General features: G+C 41.5%; 1 protein-coding gene across 2 annotated transcripts in view; it reads left to right on the top strand.

The window, feature by feature from the left end:
• Positions 1 to 14,088, top strand: part of slc44a2 (solute carrier family 44 member 2) — a 15,117-nt gene extending 1,029 nt beyond the window's left edge. The window contains exons 2-22 of one of the 2 annotated variants that reach the window (XM_053684285.1): positions 1,303 to 1,351; positions 1,567 to 1,640; positions 1,747 to 1,831; positions 2,127 to 2,211; positions 2,799 to 2,912; positions 3,156 to 3,216; positions 4,767 to 4,893; positions 5,324 to 5,407; positions 5,800 to 5,912; positions 6,043 to 6,174; positions 6,461 to 6,560; positions 6,663 to 6,755; positions 7,903 to 7,987; positions 8,085 to 8,347; positions 8,568 to 8,662; positions 8,870 to 8,973; positions 9,134 to 9,207; positions 9,319 to 9,389; positions 9,492 to 9,580; positions 10,741 to 10,825; positions 13,109 to 14,088. In XM_053684285.1, the coding sequence (XP_053540260.1) occupies positions 1,303 to 1,351; positions 1,567 to 1,640; positions 1,747 to 1,831; positions 2,127 to 2,211; positions 2,799 to 2,912; positions 3,156 to 3,216; positions 4,767 to 4,893; positions 5,324 to 5,407; positions 5,800 to 5,912; positions 6,043 to 6,174; positions 6,461 to 6,560; positions 6,663 to 6,755; positions 7,903 to 7,987; positions 8,085 to 8,347; positions 8,568 to 8,662; positions 8,870 to 8,973; positions 9,134 to 9,207; positions 9,319 to 9,389; positions 9,492 to 9,580; positions 10,741 to 10,825; positions 13,109 to 13,203 (2,078 nt within the window). In that variant the 3' untranslated portion in view covers positions 13,204 to 14,088. Of the gene's footprint in view, positions 1 to 1,302; positions 1,352 to 1,566; positions 1,641 to 1,746; positions 1,832 to 2,126; positions 2,212 to 2,798; positions 2,913 to 3,155; positions 3,217 to 4,766; positions 4,894 to 5,323; positions 5,408 to 5,799; positions 5,913 to 6,042; positions 6,175 to 6,460; positions 6,561 to 6,662; positions 6,756 to 7,902; positions 7,988 to 8,084; positions 8,348 to 8,567; positions 8,663 to 8,869; positions 8,974 to 9,133; positions 9,208 to 9,318; positions 9,390 to 9,491; positions 9,581 to 10,740; positions 10,826 to 11,042; positions 12,756 to 13,108 lie in introns of those variants that run through there. The other variant, XM_053684284.1, reaches the window with a different exon arrangement.
• Positions 14,089 to 14,126: the final 38 nt, after the last annotated feature.

The raw sequence follows: 14,126 nt of genomic DNA, 5'->3' as shown, positions 1-14,126 counted from the left end.
TTGCGCTTGGTATGAGTTCATTAACACAGTCCTCTGTGCTCTATCTCTGATCTGTGAGACAAAAACACCAAGTTTTAGATGCTTTACATCTTACACTAACTAAACATTACACAACAACTACACATTACACAACAACTAAACATTACATAACAACTACACATTACACAACAACTACACATTAAGCCTAGTTCACACTGCACAGACAGTCGCCAACCAACGCCGACAATCACCAACATTTAAATGTTGGCTGTTGGGTGTAGAATGCTGGGAAACACAGCTGTCATGTTCACGTTGCCCCGACACACATGGATGATCCTTTTACCACAATCAGAATGTTACTGATACTGACACTAGTACTAGTGTCTTTCCGTGTCGTTCTTTGCCTGAGAAGACGGAAGAGTGAAAAGAAAGAGGTTGTGTTGAACCTTTACCTTTATGCATATAACTGCAAACAGAGGATATGCAGAGCTTTCAAAATGTTGCTCAGTTTTCCCCCAAGCAGTTTCAACTCAGAGAATGACATATTACGCTAGGCCTTGTGGTAAGCTAAGACCATTATTACATCATACATTATGAACAATATTTTTACGCAAATGTTAGTTATAAACATTCGATACGATTTCGCTTCCTACTTCATGAAAAAGAATACAGAAAACTGCAGACGGTGAGCGGATTATCCTGATTAAACCCAAAACACAAGAGTAGATGATCCTCACCAGGGTTCAAAATATACAGTACACTTTTATTTAAATAACATATTGATGCATCATTTATCCTTTTCATTCTGATTCATCCAGACATATTCATCCAGAGTTTTCAGGGACGTTTGCCTCATTGTCACAGCAATGGTTTGTGCCCAGGTCAGATTACGTCAGTGTTTGTTGGAAAATCATACCGCACTGCTCAGACTTTCCACGACTGACAAACACAGATTGAACATGTTCAGTCAGTGAAAACGAACATAGACGTGTCTGTTGTCTACACAACTGCACATTATATTACAACTACACATTACACTACAACTACACATTACACAACTGCACATTGCATTGCAACTGCACATTACACTACAACTACACATTACACAACTACACATTGCATTACAACTGCACATTACACTACATCTACACATTGCACCACATTGTACAGTGAATTTACACACACACACACACCCACACACACCTGAACACACACACTAAAGTGTTTCCATACTGCTGATCATGTCTCAGTAAAACACTATTACAGCTGTATCACTCTGTATTTTTATATATTATTTTATAATTTTTTTTTTTTTTTTTTCAGGAGATCCGAGGAAGTTTGACCCGAGTTTTAAAGGCCCGATACATAACAGGTGAGACAGAGACACATTCATGAGCTTTACTAAACCATTAACGCACAGTAGCTATTTTAAATACATACAGAGAGCTGTTAGGGACCTAAGTTTGGCACAGAGCCCTAAAATGGCCGACTTTCTAGTAAGAACACTAAGTAATTATGAGCTCCCTGCATTAGGAAGTAAGAAATGTGTGAAACTATGCGTTGTGTGTGTGTGTGTGTGTGTTTCAGGAGCTGCACTGATGTACTGTGTTGTATCCTCTTCATCCTGGCACTGATGGGGTACTTTGCAGTGGGAATTCTGGGTAAATTTACTCTCTATGTGTCTTTTATACAGAATATAGAGACTAAACTACTAAGAATAAACAAATAAGTAAATACATGTGTGCGTGTGTGTGTGTTTGTGCACAGCCTGGTCTCAGGGAGATCCGAAGAAGGTGATTTACCCCACAGACAGCAGGGGGCAGTTCTGTGGGCAGCAGTTCACATCACTGGAGTAAGTGAAAGAGAGCTGAACACTACAGAGCAGCGGTATTGTACGGAGTGGTGCAGGTCAGGGTTACACATACAGACTGCAGAGGCAGTGATTACAGGGAGCCAAGCACTGTAGAGGTCAGTGGCTGGTATGCAGTGCAGTGTGTTAAAGGGGTTGTTGGGAAAGCAGGTGTGATGGGGTAGACATATGGAATAAAGTGTGTTTAAATCATTTTCCTGTAAGTCGTGAGTGTGTGTAAGTGGCGCTGTAAAGTTGATTTGACTCAGTGAGTCAGGAGTGTGTTTTGTGTTTTCAGGAAAAAGCCTCTGCTATTTTACTTCAACATTCTGAAGTGTGCGAGTCCACTAGTGCTGTTGGAGTTGCAGTGTCCTACCACACAGGTTTCTACCCCTCATCTACCACTCTAACCACCCCATTTACCACCCTTACTCTCCATCTGCCCCTCTAACCTCTCGGGCTACCACTCTAATCACCCCATTTACCACCGTACTCTCCATCTGCCCCTCTAACCACTTCATCTACCACTCTAACCACCCCATTTACCCCCTTACTCTCCATCTACCCCTCTAACTGCTTCATCTAACCACTCTAATCACCCCATTTACCCCTTTACTCCCCATCTGCCCCTCCAACTGCTCCGTCTACCACTCTAATCACCCCATTTACCAACTTACTCTCCATCTTCCCCTCTAACTGCCTCACACACCCCTCTTACCGCCCCATATACCCTTCTAACCACCTCATCTACCCCTGTAATCTTACCCCTCTAACTCCATCTCAACTCAATCTAAACCCCTCTAATCATCCCATTCACTCCCTTAACCACCTATCAACCGATCAAACCCCCATCTACTTCTCTCAGAGTAAGTTAAACATGATATACACCAGTGTAACGGCATGATTTTTATCCCTGCTATGTGTGTGAATGTGTGTGTGTTTGTGTGTGTGTGTGTGTCTGTGTGAGTAGATATGTGTAGAGAAGTGTCCGGATCGTTTCCTGACCCTGGTGAAGGCGAAGCTGAATACTCAGAACTGGCAGTATTACTCACAGTTTTGTAAGCAGGACGTCGACCTCACAAAGGTGTGTATCCAAAACACTGTGTTCTGATTGGCTGAGAGCAGAAATCATGTATATAGGAACGTTCTAATCACAGTCTATAGACTAACTGTTATGTAGCGATTACGCTAAAGTGTATCACCTTGCTTATGGTCTTCATGTCACTCATGAAGTAGCTTGGTAGCTTGCTACCTGCACCAATCACATCACACCAGGATGCCCCGCCCGTAGTTACCAAAGTGTGTGTTTCTCTTTTTGTGTTCTCAGTCTGCACCAGAGCTCCTGCGGGACAAGGCATGTCCAGCTATGATCTTTCCCAGCAAGGCGTGTAAGTTCATAATCATCTTCTAGCAACCTGATGTAGCATTATATCCCTAGCTAATGTTGTTAGCATGAAGTCTTCTGAAGGTTGGAACTGATTTAAATGATTGTCCTGTATCTGGACTGACAAAAGCATCTTCTCATGGTGCTACCACCACCATGCATCACAGTTGGACTGGTGTTCATGGTGTTTGTTTTTTTGTGGCAGTTTTGCTAACACTGTTTCCATGGACACACCAGATGTAGCAATACGATGATGTAAAATACAACCCCAATTCCGAAAACATTGGGGACAGTATGGAAAATGCTAATAAAAACAAATCGGAGTGATTTGTAAATGTACTTTGACTTGTATTTATACAAAAACGTATAAAGACAAGGTATTTGATGTTTTATCTAATGAACTGCATAGTTTTTTTAAGATAACATTTATTTTTAAATTGATGCATGCAACACGTTACAAAAAATTGAAATAAGAAGGTGATGTGAAACAGGTGAGGCAAATGTCTAATCATAGTATATAAGAAGCTTCCAATAAAGGCCTGGTCCTTCAAGAGCAACGCTGGGTCGAGGCTCAGGAGTCTGCCAACAGATGCGTCAGAGAATAATCCAACACTTTGAGAACAAAATTCACCAAAGACAAATCGGTAGGACTTTGGGCATTTCACCTTCTACACATGCACAATATAATTAAAAGATTCAAGGAATCTGGTCAAATCTCGGTGTGTAAAGGGCAAGGCCGAAAACCACTTCTGAATGCATGTGATCTCCGATCCCTCAGACGTCACTGTCTTAAAAACTGTCATGAGTCTGTAATGGATATCCTGACATGGGCTCGGGAATACTTTGGTAAACCTTTGTCAGTAAACACCATTCGCCGCTGCATCCACAGATGCAAGTTAAGGCTTTACTATGCAAAGCAGAAGCCATACATCAACACTGTCCGGAAGCATCGCCGACTCTTCTGGGCTCGGTCTCAACTTAGATGGACAGTAGCACAGTGGAATCATGGCCTGCCTGCAGTGCTGACCTGTCTCCGATTGAGAATGTGTGGCACATTACGAAGCACAAAATAAGGCAATGAACAGTACAGCTGTACAGTTGTGCAGCTGAAGTAATGCATAATGGATGAATGGGGGAAAATTCAGCTTGCTAAACTTAACCAACTGGTGTCTTCAGTGTCAAAACACTTAATAACTTTTATTAAAAGAAAAGGTGATGTTACACAGTGGTAACCGTCAAAGTGTGTTGAAGTCATCATATGTGAAATAAGTGTATATTTTCAAAATATTAAATTCACATAAATCAAATAATGTGTTAATAATGTGTTTTCAATATTGTACAGGGTGAATTGAATTTTCAAATCATTCATTTTTTATGGGGTTTTTTTCCACACTGTCCCAACTTTTTCGGAATTGGGGTTGTACAATAATGTCACATTGACATTCTGTACTAGAGGTATAGGAAAATGGATTTATTTAATAAGAGTCATTAATGTATGTGTGTGTGTGTGTGTGTGTGTGTGTGTGTGTGTGTGTGTGTGTGTGATTCCCTCAGTTACACGCCGATGCCTCCCGGCTCTGGAGACGAAAAAGGATGGCGTTGTTGTTATCGGCAACGAGACGTCTTTCACAGTTGGAAACAACACGAATGTAAACACCACTGACCTGCTAGAGGCATCAAAGTGAGTGTGTGTGTGCGTGTGTGTGTGTGTGTAGGTATTTTCATATGTTTAACAAAACGTACTTTGTGAATGATTGATAATGGGCTATGTCCCGAATCACATTCAGAGTACTCTGTAGAGACATTACACTTCTGCAGGTAACTGTAGATACAGTACAATGGTTTGAGACACAGCCGCATACATTGTACAGTCGTACAGCACTCATATTAGCAAGCTAAAGGTAAAGCAGACTAACTAGATTTAGCTTGGGGCTGCATCCCAGAGCACATAACACAGTGTTATATAATAGCCTGTTAAAGTAGTGCAGTACAGTAGGTTACTATGGATGCAGGAATATTTAATGCAGTAGTGTGTGGTTTAGGACACAGTCACAGGAAGGAACTCTGACTCCACCCTCTTTATCAACGTTTATTATTGTGTGATTTGACAGGAAGTCGAACATCGTGATGGAGGCGCGGCAGGTGTTCATGAGGATCTTTGAGGATTACACACAGTCCTGGCACTGGATCCTGCTGTGAGTCTCACACACACACACAAACACACACACACAGATTCAGGTTCTAACACTTTCAGGTTCTAACATATTTAGGTTCTAACATGTTCAGCTTGTTCGGGTTCTTGATGTAGAACCTTTCCATTGTAGCTTTAGGTCTCAGGGCCATTGTTCTGTTGGAAGGTGACGCTCTGCCCTCCAGTCTGTTAACTTGTAGGATTGTCCTGTATTTAGACTGACCAGTTTCCCTGCTGATGAAAAATTTCTCCACGATGTGATGCTACCACAACCATGCTTCAGCATGGCTGGTGTTCTCAGTGCTGCTTTAAGGCCAGATCTAGCACTTTGCGCTAAGGCCAAAAAGTTCGTTCTCTCTCTCTCTCTCTCTCTCTCTCTCTCTCTCTCTCTCTCAGTGGGTTGGCAGTAGCGATGGTGCTCAGTCTGCTGTTCATCGTGTTGTTGCGGTTCTTAGCGGGGGTGATGGTGTGGGTGATGATCATCATGGTGCTGCTCGTTATTGCATACGGTGATAAACTGACAAATAACTTTTATTAAACATTAAACACACACTGTAGTTTACACATTAAAGTCACTTACATCTCTGTCGTTGTTTCTCTCTGTCTGTTGTGCATGTATGTGTGTGTGTGTGTTTGTAGGTATATTTCACTGTTACATGCAATACGTGCAGTTTCAAGGACAGCCTGGTGCAGACGTGTCTATCACAGACCTGGGCCTGCAGACGGACTTCTCTGTGTATCTGCAGCTGCAGCAGACGTGGCTTGCCTTCAGTGAGACTCAGTCACTCCCTCACTCTAACACAGCTGTGTCACAAACCACATACACCCTACTCACTACATGTCATGTGTTAAAGCATAAAACAGTGTGTTATTTCCAGTACACCACATTACCCATAATGCATCATGTCATGTGAAGGTGAAGTGTGCTGTACACAGTACACAGGTGTGTGTGTTTTAAAACACACCCTCAACATCACTAAATATTACCAGTGTGTTCACTACAGAATGCTGCTGCTAATGATGAAGATGATTGTGTGTGTGTGTGTGTGTGTGTCAGTGATCATCCTGTGTATTGTGGAGGTCATCATCATCCTCCTGCTCATTTTTCTCAGGAAACGTCTCCAGATTGCCATTGCTCTGATTAAAGAGGCCAGCAGGTAACATGCACACACACACACGCACACACACACACACACACACACACACACACACACACACACAGTAATCTAACTTCGACTCTCTGTGACTGTGTATTTCAGGGCGGTGGGTCATGTGATGTCATCACTGTTCTATCCCCTGCTGACCTTTGCCCTTTTGGCTCTGGTAATTGCGTACTGGGCCATCACTGCTGTGTATCCTACACGCACACACACACACATATATTAATGTAGGTTATAATACTCTAACCTCTGACTGTTACAAAGCGTTGACGCTGGAGACTCCTTCCTTAAATGTTACATAAACATCTCCTTACAGATCAGCGATTACACATTTTTAAATCTGTTTATTATCAGTGAAGCATCCACTGTACACATCCCTGCGAATGAGCTGTTACTATGGAAACCTACGCTACTGTCAGAGCTGCTGTTATAGAGAATTAATCACCACCTTCTGACCAATCACAATCCAGAACTGAGTAGCGCTCCAGGTGAATGTCCTCTCTGGCCCTGTTTACGCTAGTGCGTTTTTGTTTTAAAATGAAAACAATCCTCGTCCACGCTGGTTTTTCCACTGTGTTTCAGAAACAATCTCCATCCTCAATACACGACCAAATATGCATGTCACATGACCATTCATGCACACTGGGCATGCGCATACAAGTGTAAACAAGAAGTTGGTTGCTAGTCCAAATCGGCGTTCCATGTAGGACTTACGCCGCTTGAAATGATTGTTGCCGATTGCTCTAATCATAGCTCACCTCTTGCGCATGTAGGCAGCTGCAGTATTATAAAATACAGAATTTAATTGCACAGTGGCTTCTAAGAATGACAACAAAGCCAGTAAAGCTTGCGGTTCAGTTTCTGTGTTGTTGTGTATACGATCAAAGTAGCGTAATGGTTATATGGTAAAGGGCTTGACGAATCAGGGAAGGATACGCAATGATCCAGAAGACCCGGGGGTGAATGTGGGCAGGGCCACGCCTTCGTTTTCAAAAGTCTTCGTTTTGGTCTGTTTACACTGAAACGTGAGTCCGGAGTTTTCAAACTAAAATGGGCTCTTTGACGGGCATAACCGTAGCAAACGTTATGCGCTTTAAAATGAAAATGCACCAGTGTAAACAGGGCCTCTGTCTCGCTCACACACACACTCTCCTAAACACACAATAATGCCTCGTTTGTCTGAAATCTCGCACTTTTTAGTGAAGGCGGCGGTGAGAATTCTCCACTGAGCTTCAAACAAAGTCTGGTCTGTCCTCCATGTTTCTGTCACACACATCACATTGTTCCATGAAGAGTAGTTTAGTGACTGTTTGATATGTTCCTTAATGAACTCCTGCAGTTTTCTCTCGACGTCCAACACTGCGGTGTATAAAGTGTTTAACAACAGCGAGTGTGAGTTCAGCAGGCAAACGTGTGACCCTCAGGTCAGTCACATGACTAATAATAATAATACTACTAATAATAATAGTGCAGATGTTTCAGTAAACCTTCAATGTTTGTGTGTGTGTGTGTGTGTTCCAGACATTTAACATCTCGAACATATCCTCGGTGTGTCCTGACGCTGAGTGTATGTTTGCGTTTTACGGCGGTGAAACATTCTATCACAGGTTCCTGATTCTGTTCCAGTTCTATAACCTCTTCCTGTTCTTCTGGTGTGTTAACTTTGTGGTGGCATTGGGTAATGTGACCCTGGCCGGAGCGTTTGCCTCATACTATTGGGCCTTCAAGAAACCTGAAGATATCCCAGCATTCCCCGTCTTCAGCTCGTTCGGCCGCGCCCTCAGGTGTGTTTATTCGTCTTATATTTACATTTAAATGGTACTTTATTAGAAATTTTATGTGATATAATGTATATTTTTCACACTTTCAGATTAAAGTGTGAAATTTTCTGATTATTAAACTTTCCTGTCACTTTTTGAGAACTGATTTTAGGTTTTTTTCTCTTCGAAATGAAAATGAGCTGTAATTAATAATGTTATGATTAACACTGTGTGTGTGTATCAGGTATCACACAGGTTCTCTGGCATTTGGTTCTCTCATTCTGGCGATCGTTCAAGTGATCAGAGTCGTGCTAGAGTACCTCGATCACAAACTGAAAGGTGTGTGTGTGTGTGTGTGTGTCTGTCTGTCTGTCTCTCACTGTCTGTCCGTCTGTGACCTGTGGTGCTGGTGTGAGATGGTTTGGAGGTGTTATTACCTCATTACTGGTCTGCAGGATGTCTCACAGAACAAACACAGTGAACACAGATGATTTACTTTGTGTTTAATTTGTGTACTTTTCTGGTTTCTTGCTGTTGTTCCTGCAGGAGCTGAGAACAGGTTTGCGAAGTTCCTGCTCAGCTGCCTGAAGTGTTGCTTCTGGTGTTTGGAGAAGTGCATCAGATTCATCAACCGAAACGCCTACATCATGGTACACACACACACACACACACACACACACACACACACACACAGCTCAGACGTGTTCATTGTGTGAAATTTGCTTCTGTAGGTCTGCAGTGAGGCTCCGAGGCTAATGTTAATGTCGCAATTTAGCCTGGCACTAACGGTGTGTCTTTCTAACGCATCAGGTGGCGATTTATGGCAAAAACTTCTGCACATCTGCTAAAGACGCCTTCTTCCTCCTCATGAGGAACATCATCAGGTAAGAACACAGGGTACTTTCTGATGACATCATCATCTCAATCCTGTGTCTGTATGTGTGTAATAACCATGTGTGTTTGTGTGTGTGTGTGTGTGTGTGTGTGTATCTTAGGGTGGCCGTTTTGGACAAAGTGACTGACTTCCTGTTGTTTCTGGGGAAACTGCTTATTGTGGGAATTGTAGGTGAGTAACGAGCGTGTGTGTGTGTGTGTGTGTGTGTGTTTGTGTGTGTGTGTGTGTGTTTGGTTCATGTTAATGAGTGTGTGGATGTTACTGTGTGATCAGGAATCGGCTCCTTCTTCTTCTTCTCTGGGAGGATAAAGGCTGTGGAGGAAGCAGCACCATCATTAAACTACTACTGGGTTCCTATACTGGTGAGAAACACACACACACACACCCTCGCACACACACACACACACACATGCACTCTCGCACACATACACACACACTCTCTCACAAACACACACTCTCGCACACACACACACTCTCGCACACACACATACACTCTCGCACACATACACACACACAACACGTACATCTCTTTAACATTTATCTATAACACTCTACAGAGGTTACACACGGTGTTTGAAAGTTTGTGATAGAATTTTCTATATATCTGCATATACATGACCTAAAACATCATCAGATTTTCCCAGAAGTAGAAGAAGAGAACCCAATTAAACAAATGAGACAAAAATATTATACTTGGTCGTTTATTTATTGAGGAAAATGATCAATGTTACATATCTGTGAGTGGCGAAAGTATGTGAACCTCTAGGATTAGCAGTTAATTTGAATGTGAAATTAGAGTCAGGTGGGAAGACAATCAGGTGTGAGTGAGCCTGTTTCATTTAAAGAACAGGGATCTATCAGAGTCTGATCTTCACAACACAGGATTATAGAAGTGTATCATGACACGAACCAAGGAGAAAACTTTCCAAACTATTTTTTCGCAAAATTTTAGTATCAACATAGAGTTTATGCGCTGCTTATCTTAAATGCAAAAATTTTACTTTTTATCACAAACAAAACCCTTGGAATTTAATTGTCTCAATACTATCTCCATTTTACAAAGATTTGAGGACATGCGGGACGCTGAACGTACACAGTTTGCGATATACACAACATTATGTATGGAAACAACTCAAGGGCAGATTTCAAGGGTGATACATCAAAACTTGTTTTTTTTGGAAGGATGATGTCATCACGCATACCATTTTATCGTTAAAAAGCCAATTGGATGGAAACAGGCAAATGTTGCAAAAAAAGTCTTTTACGTACTTTCCCTTTGTCGATAACAGAAAAGCACAAAAAATGGATGGAAACTTGGCAATTGTTGTTACACTCTTGCCTAGTAACGAGCTGCTACGTTACAGACAGGAGGTGTTTTTTGTGTGAAAAATAATTTTGTTTTTTTTCTTTATTTTGTAAAGATCATGAGCAGCAGTGTTATTGCTGAGGATGTCACAGCAAAGAGGATGATGATAATCATGTCACAGTTTTATACCGTGTGTTTGTGTGTTTCTCTCTCCAGACCGTGGTATTTGGGGCGTATGTGATCGCTCACGGCTTCTTCAGTGTGTATGCGATGTGTGTGGACACACTGTTCCTCTGCTTCTGTAAGTGTGAAACCCTGTGTGTGTGTCTGCAGGTTTCTCTCCTCCTTTCTCCTCTCTTTCTATTCTTAGTCTCTCTCACTTCCACATTTTCTCTGATACTTTTGCTTAGCTTCAGTGCTAATCCTTTTCTGTCTGTCTGTCTCCCCTCTTCTTCTTTGCCCCACACCCTGCTGTCTCTCTGCTCCTAACAACCTGCTAACACTCTGAAACACTCAAGGTGAGGACCTGGAGAGGAACGACGGCTCCACCGAGCGGCCGTACCTCATGTCCCCCGAGCTGCATGACATTTTATCTGTTAGCAAAGTGACAGCCGTGGAAGAAAGAAAAGAAGGAGAAGAAGAAGAACTGGCACTTCAGGAAAACGGAGAAGTGCAGCTCAAACAGCAGGAGAGTCTCAAGCAGGAAAATGAGGAAGAAACACCACTAATGCAGGAGACAGTGTTAAAGCAGGAAGTAATGTTAACACAGGAAGTGCCACTAAGACAGGAAGTAGTGCTAACACAGGAAATAACACTAACACGGGAAGTGCCGCTGAATCAGGAAACAGCAGGACTGCAGGTAACAACGCAGAAGGAAGAAGCAGAGCTAATGCTAACACAGGATGAAGTGAGGGTAAAGGAGGAAAAAAAAGAAGAACGAGGAGTTGAATTAGTGATGCCAGGTCCTCAAAACACAGTGCAGCAAAACGGAATTCACGAGGACGACGTGCAAGAGGCCGTGGAGTCACGAGAAGAAGAACAGCAGGAACCAGAAGAACCGAAGCCTCTGGAGAACGGTCCTCAGGAGAGCGAGACTCCGCTAACGCCTCAGAACGAGTGACATGACATGGCGAGAAACAGTGATGTGTGCTGACATTAAACATTAATACTAAATTAGCATGTTCCCATGTAGCCAGTTGTAAATAAACCTCATAGTTTCTCTTTCTGGATTCGGCTTCATCACACTAACTAACCTGGCTAGCTAAGCTCAGCTAAGCTAACTGATGATAACTAGCACTGGTGAGGGAGTTAAACTAAAAAAGCTAAACAAAAAGGCCTTAAAACCAGCATGACACAAGGTCACGATCCCAAACACGACAAAGAGGTGTGTCACATTTGGACCAGGGGCGGGGTTAGATACGCAGTTCGGAGAATTTCTTGCTTCTTGAGACATACAGTTGGTTTGAATTGTTTCGTTGTTGTTAGCTTCAGAAGGTTTGAGCGCAAATTGTAACCATGGTAACGACTTTCAATCTGTCATTTAGTGAGCACTGGTGTAATTGTTATACAGAGTGATGTTCACTACAGTTGTGTTCCTGAATCACAGAGAGCGTTCTATCAGCCATGTTTACACCCTGAATGGAATTCTGGGATTGCTGTTTCCATGGAGATGCTCTCTGCCTGCTTCTGAATGAAACCTGATAATAATATTTCTTGTTAAATATTGCAGTGTGTGTAGACATGATAATCAGTGTGTGTGTGCGTGTGTTATGGTGTTGTTCAGGAATGTGCTTGTGGTTTAGCATTGCTATGTTTACAAAGATCAGAACAAAAGGTTGTGAAATGAAAATAATCTACTACTGTGTAAACGTTTACTTTGTGGAGCTGGAGTTTGTCCTCCTGATGTCATAAACACAGATAAATATGTGAATGTTGGGCTAGCGGTTTGCTAACGCTAGCTAACTCGAATTAGCATGCTGTTAAACACACTGAAACGTTGCTAGCTCAAACAGGATGATAGCTAGCTCAGTAGCTAATGTCATACTAGTTATTGAACCTGAACGATGTCAAGAGGTACGGCCACGCCCACTGACATGACTATCACTTTGGTCATGCCCACTACAGTGAAAGTGATTGTTCTGCCTTACCTCTTTTTCTACCTCTTTCTCATTTTTCCATCTTTGTATGTTGTTTCGTGTGACTTCCAGTGAATAAACTGTTGCCTGCTTTAACTCGTGATCTGAGTGCTAATGCTAATGCTAACACTAACATTCTCCTCGCTACCCCGCTGCTTTACAGTGGTACAGTCCACTGTGGGCATGTCCCAATTTTACATTGTGCACATCAGTGCACTGGAGCTCTGTAATATATTATTATATTTTGTTTATTATTTATTTATATTATTCTTTATAGATTTATATAACATGATTTTGTGTTTTGAGAGTATAGATATTTTTATGGATTCATATTTACTTGTTCTTATGTTATTTATTTTATATTTTATGTATATTTTGTGTTTTATTATTATTATTATTATTATTATTATTATTATTATTATTACTGATACGAGGCTGTTTGTGGTCAGTGGAGGATCTGGAGCGTAACGACGGCTCGGCTGGCAAGCCATACTTCATGAATCAGGATCTGATGAAGACGCTGAAGAAGAAGAACTTGTCCTAGTCTGACCAGGGAGGGGAGGGAGATGTCACCTACGCCCTACCTAGTGTACTATAACTCACCTCTGTACCCTCAGCTCACTTCCCTTTATCTGGGATCTGAAATCATCAATCCTCATATAGTGTTCGGCAGCTTACTAAACCACAAAACAAGTGCCTTTCTGATGGAATGAAGTATACATTTGTTTGGCTAAACAACTGATACTGCACCCTACTTGGTGCACTATATGTCCAGTACTGAGATTACGCTCCCTCCTTCATATTTTTATCCCTCCTACATTACACAGGGTAAAGACTATTCTGCGCCGCGTAGTGCACTGCACCACACATATTAAATAAAGTTTTCTACACCTGCGTATGCACTGTATATATCTAATATAGAGAAAAATTAAATTTGAGATTAAAGTGTAGTGAAATGATGCACCCTATACCCTAATTAGTGCACTATAATCTGAAGTATTTGAGACGAAGCCCCCTTTTATGTAAATAGGAAGTAATATAGTATATATCAGACCCTGTGTAGTACACTAGATGTCTAACAGGGAGTGTGTGTGTGTAAATAAGGATAAGTGTTTGAGCTGTCAGTATTTACATTTATATTTACATTTCCTCGCGCTGCTGTAAAAGTGTTGAAATTTAACGTGTTTTTTTTTTTGTTTTTTTTTAGCAAATTTTGTATTTAAACTGCATTATGATCAAACAACTGCTAATGTATTAATACGAAACCGTAAATACTGTAAAATGTGAGCAGAATTAAACGATGTTTTTAAGTAAAAAAAAAAAAAGGGTAAAAACAACAACAACAAAAAATCCAACTAAACCTCATCATTGTGTATTTATTACACTGTACACCAGCATTTATATTTTAAATAAACAAAAAGACAAAGGCTTTTTTTGGTTCGTTTCTTTTCCTACTAAGTGCGTGTG

Source organism: Ictalurus punctatus, chromosome 12, assembly GCF_001660625.3.
Source record: "Ictalurus punctatus breed USDA103 chromosome 12, Coco_2.0, whole genome shotgun sequence".
NCBI classification, from domain to species: Eukaryota; Metazoa; Chordata; class Actinopteri; order Siluriformes; family Ictaluridae; genus Ictalurus; species Ictalurus punctatus.
This window is presented reverse-complemented; position numbering and strand designations above follow the sequence as displayed.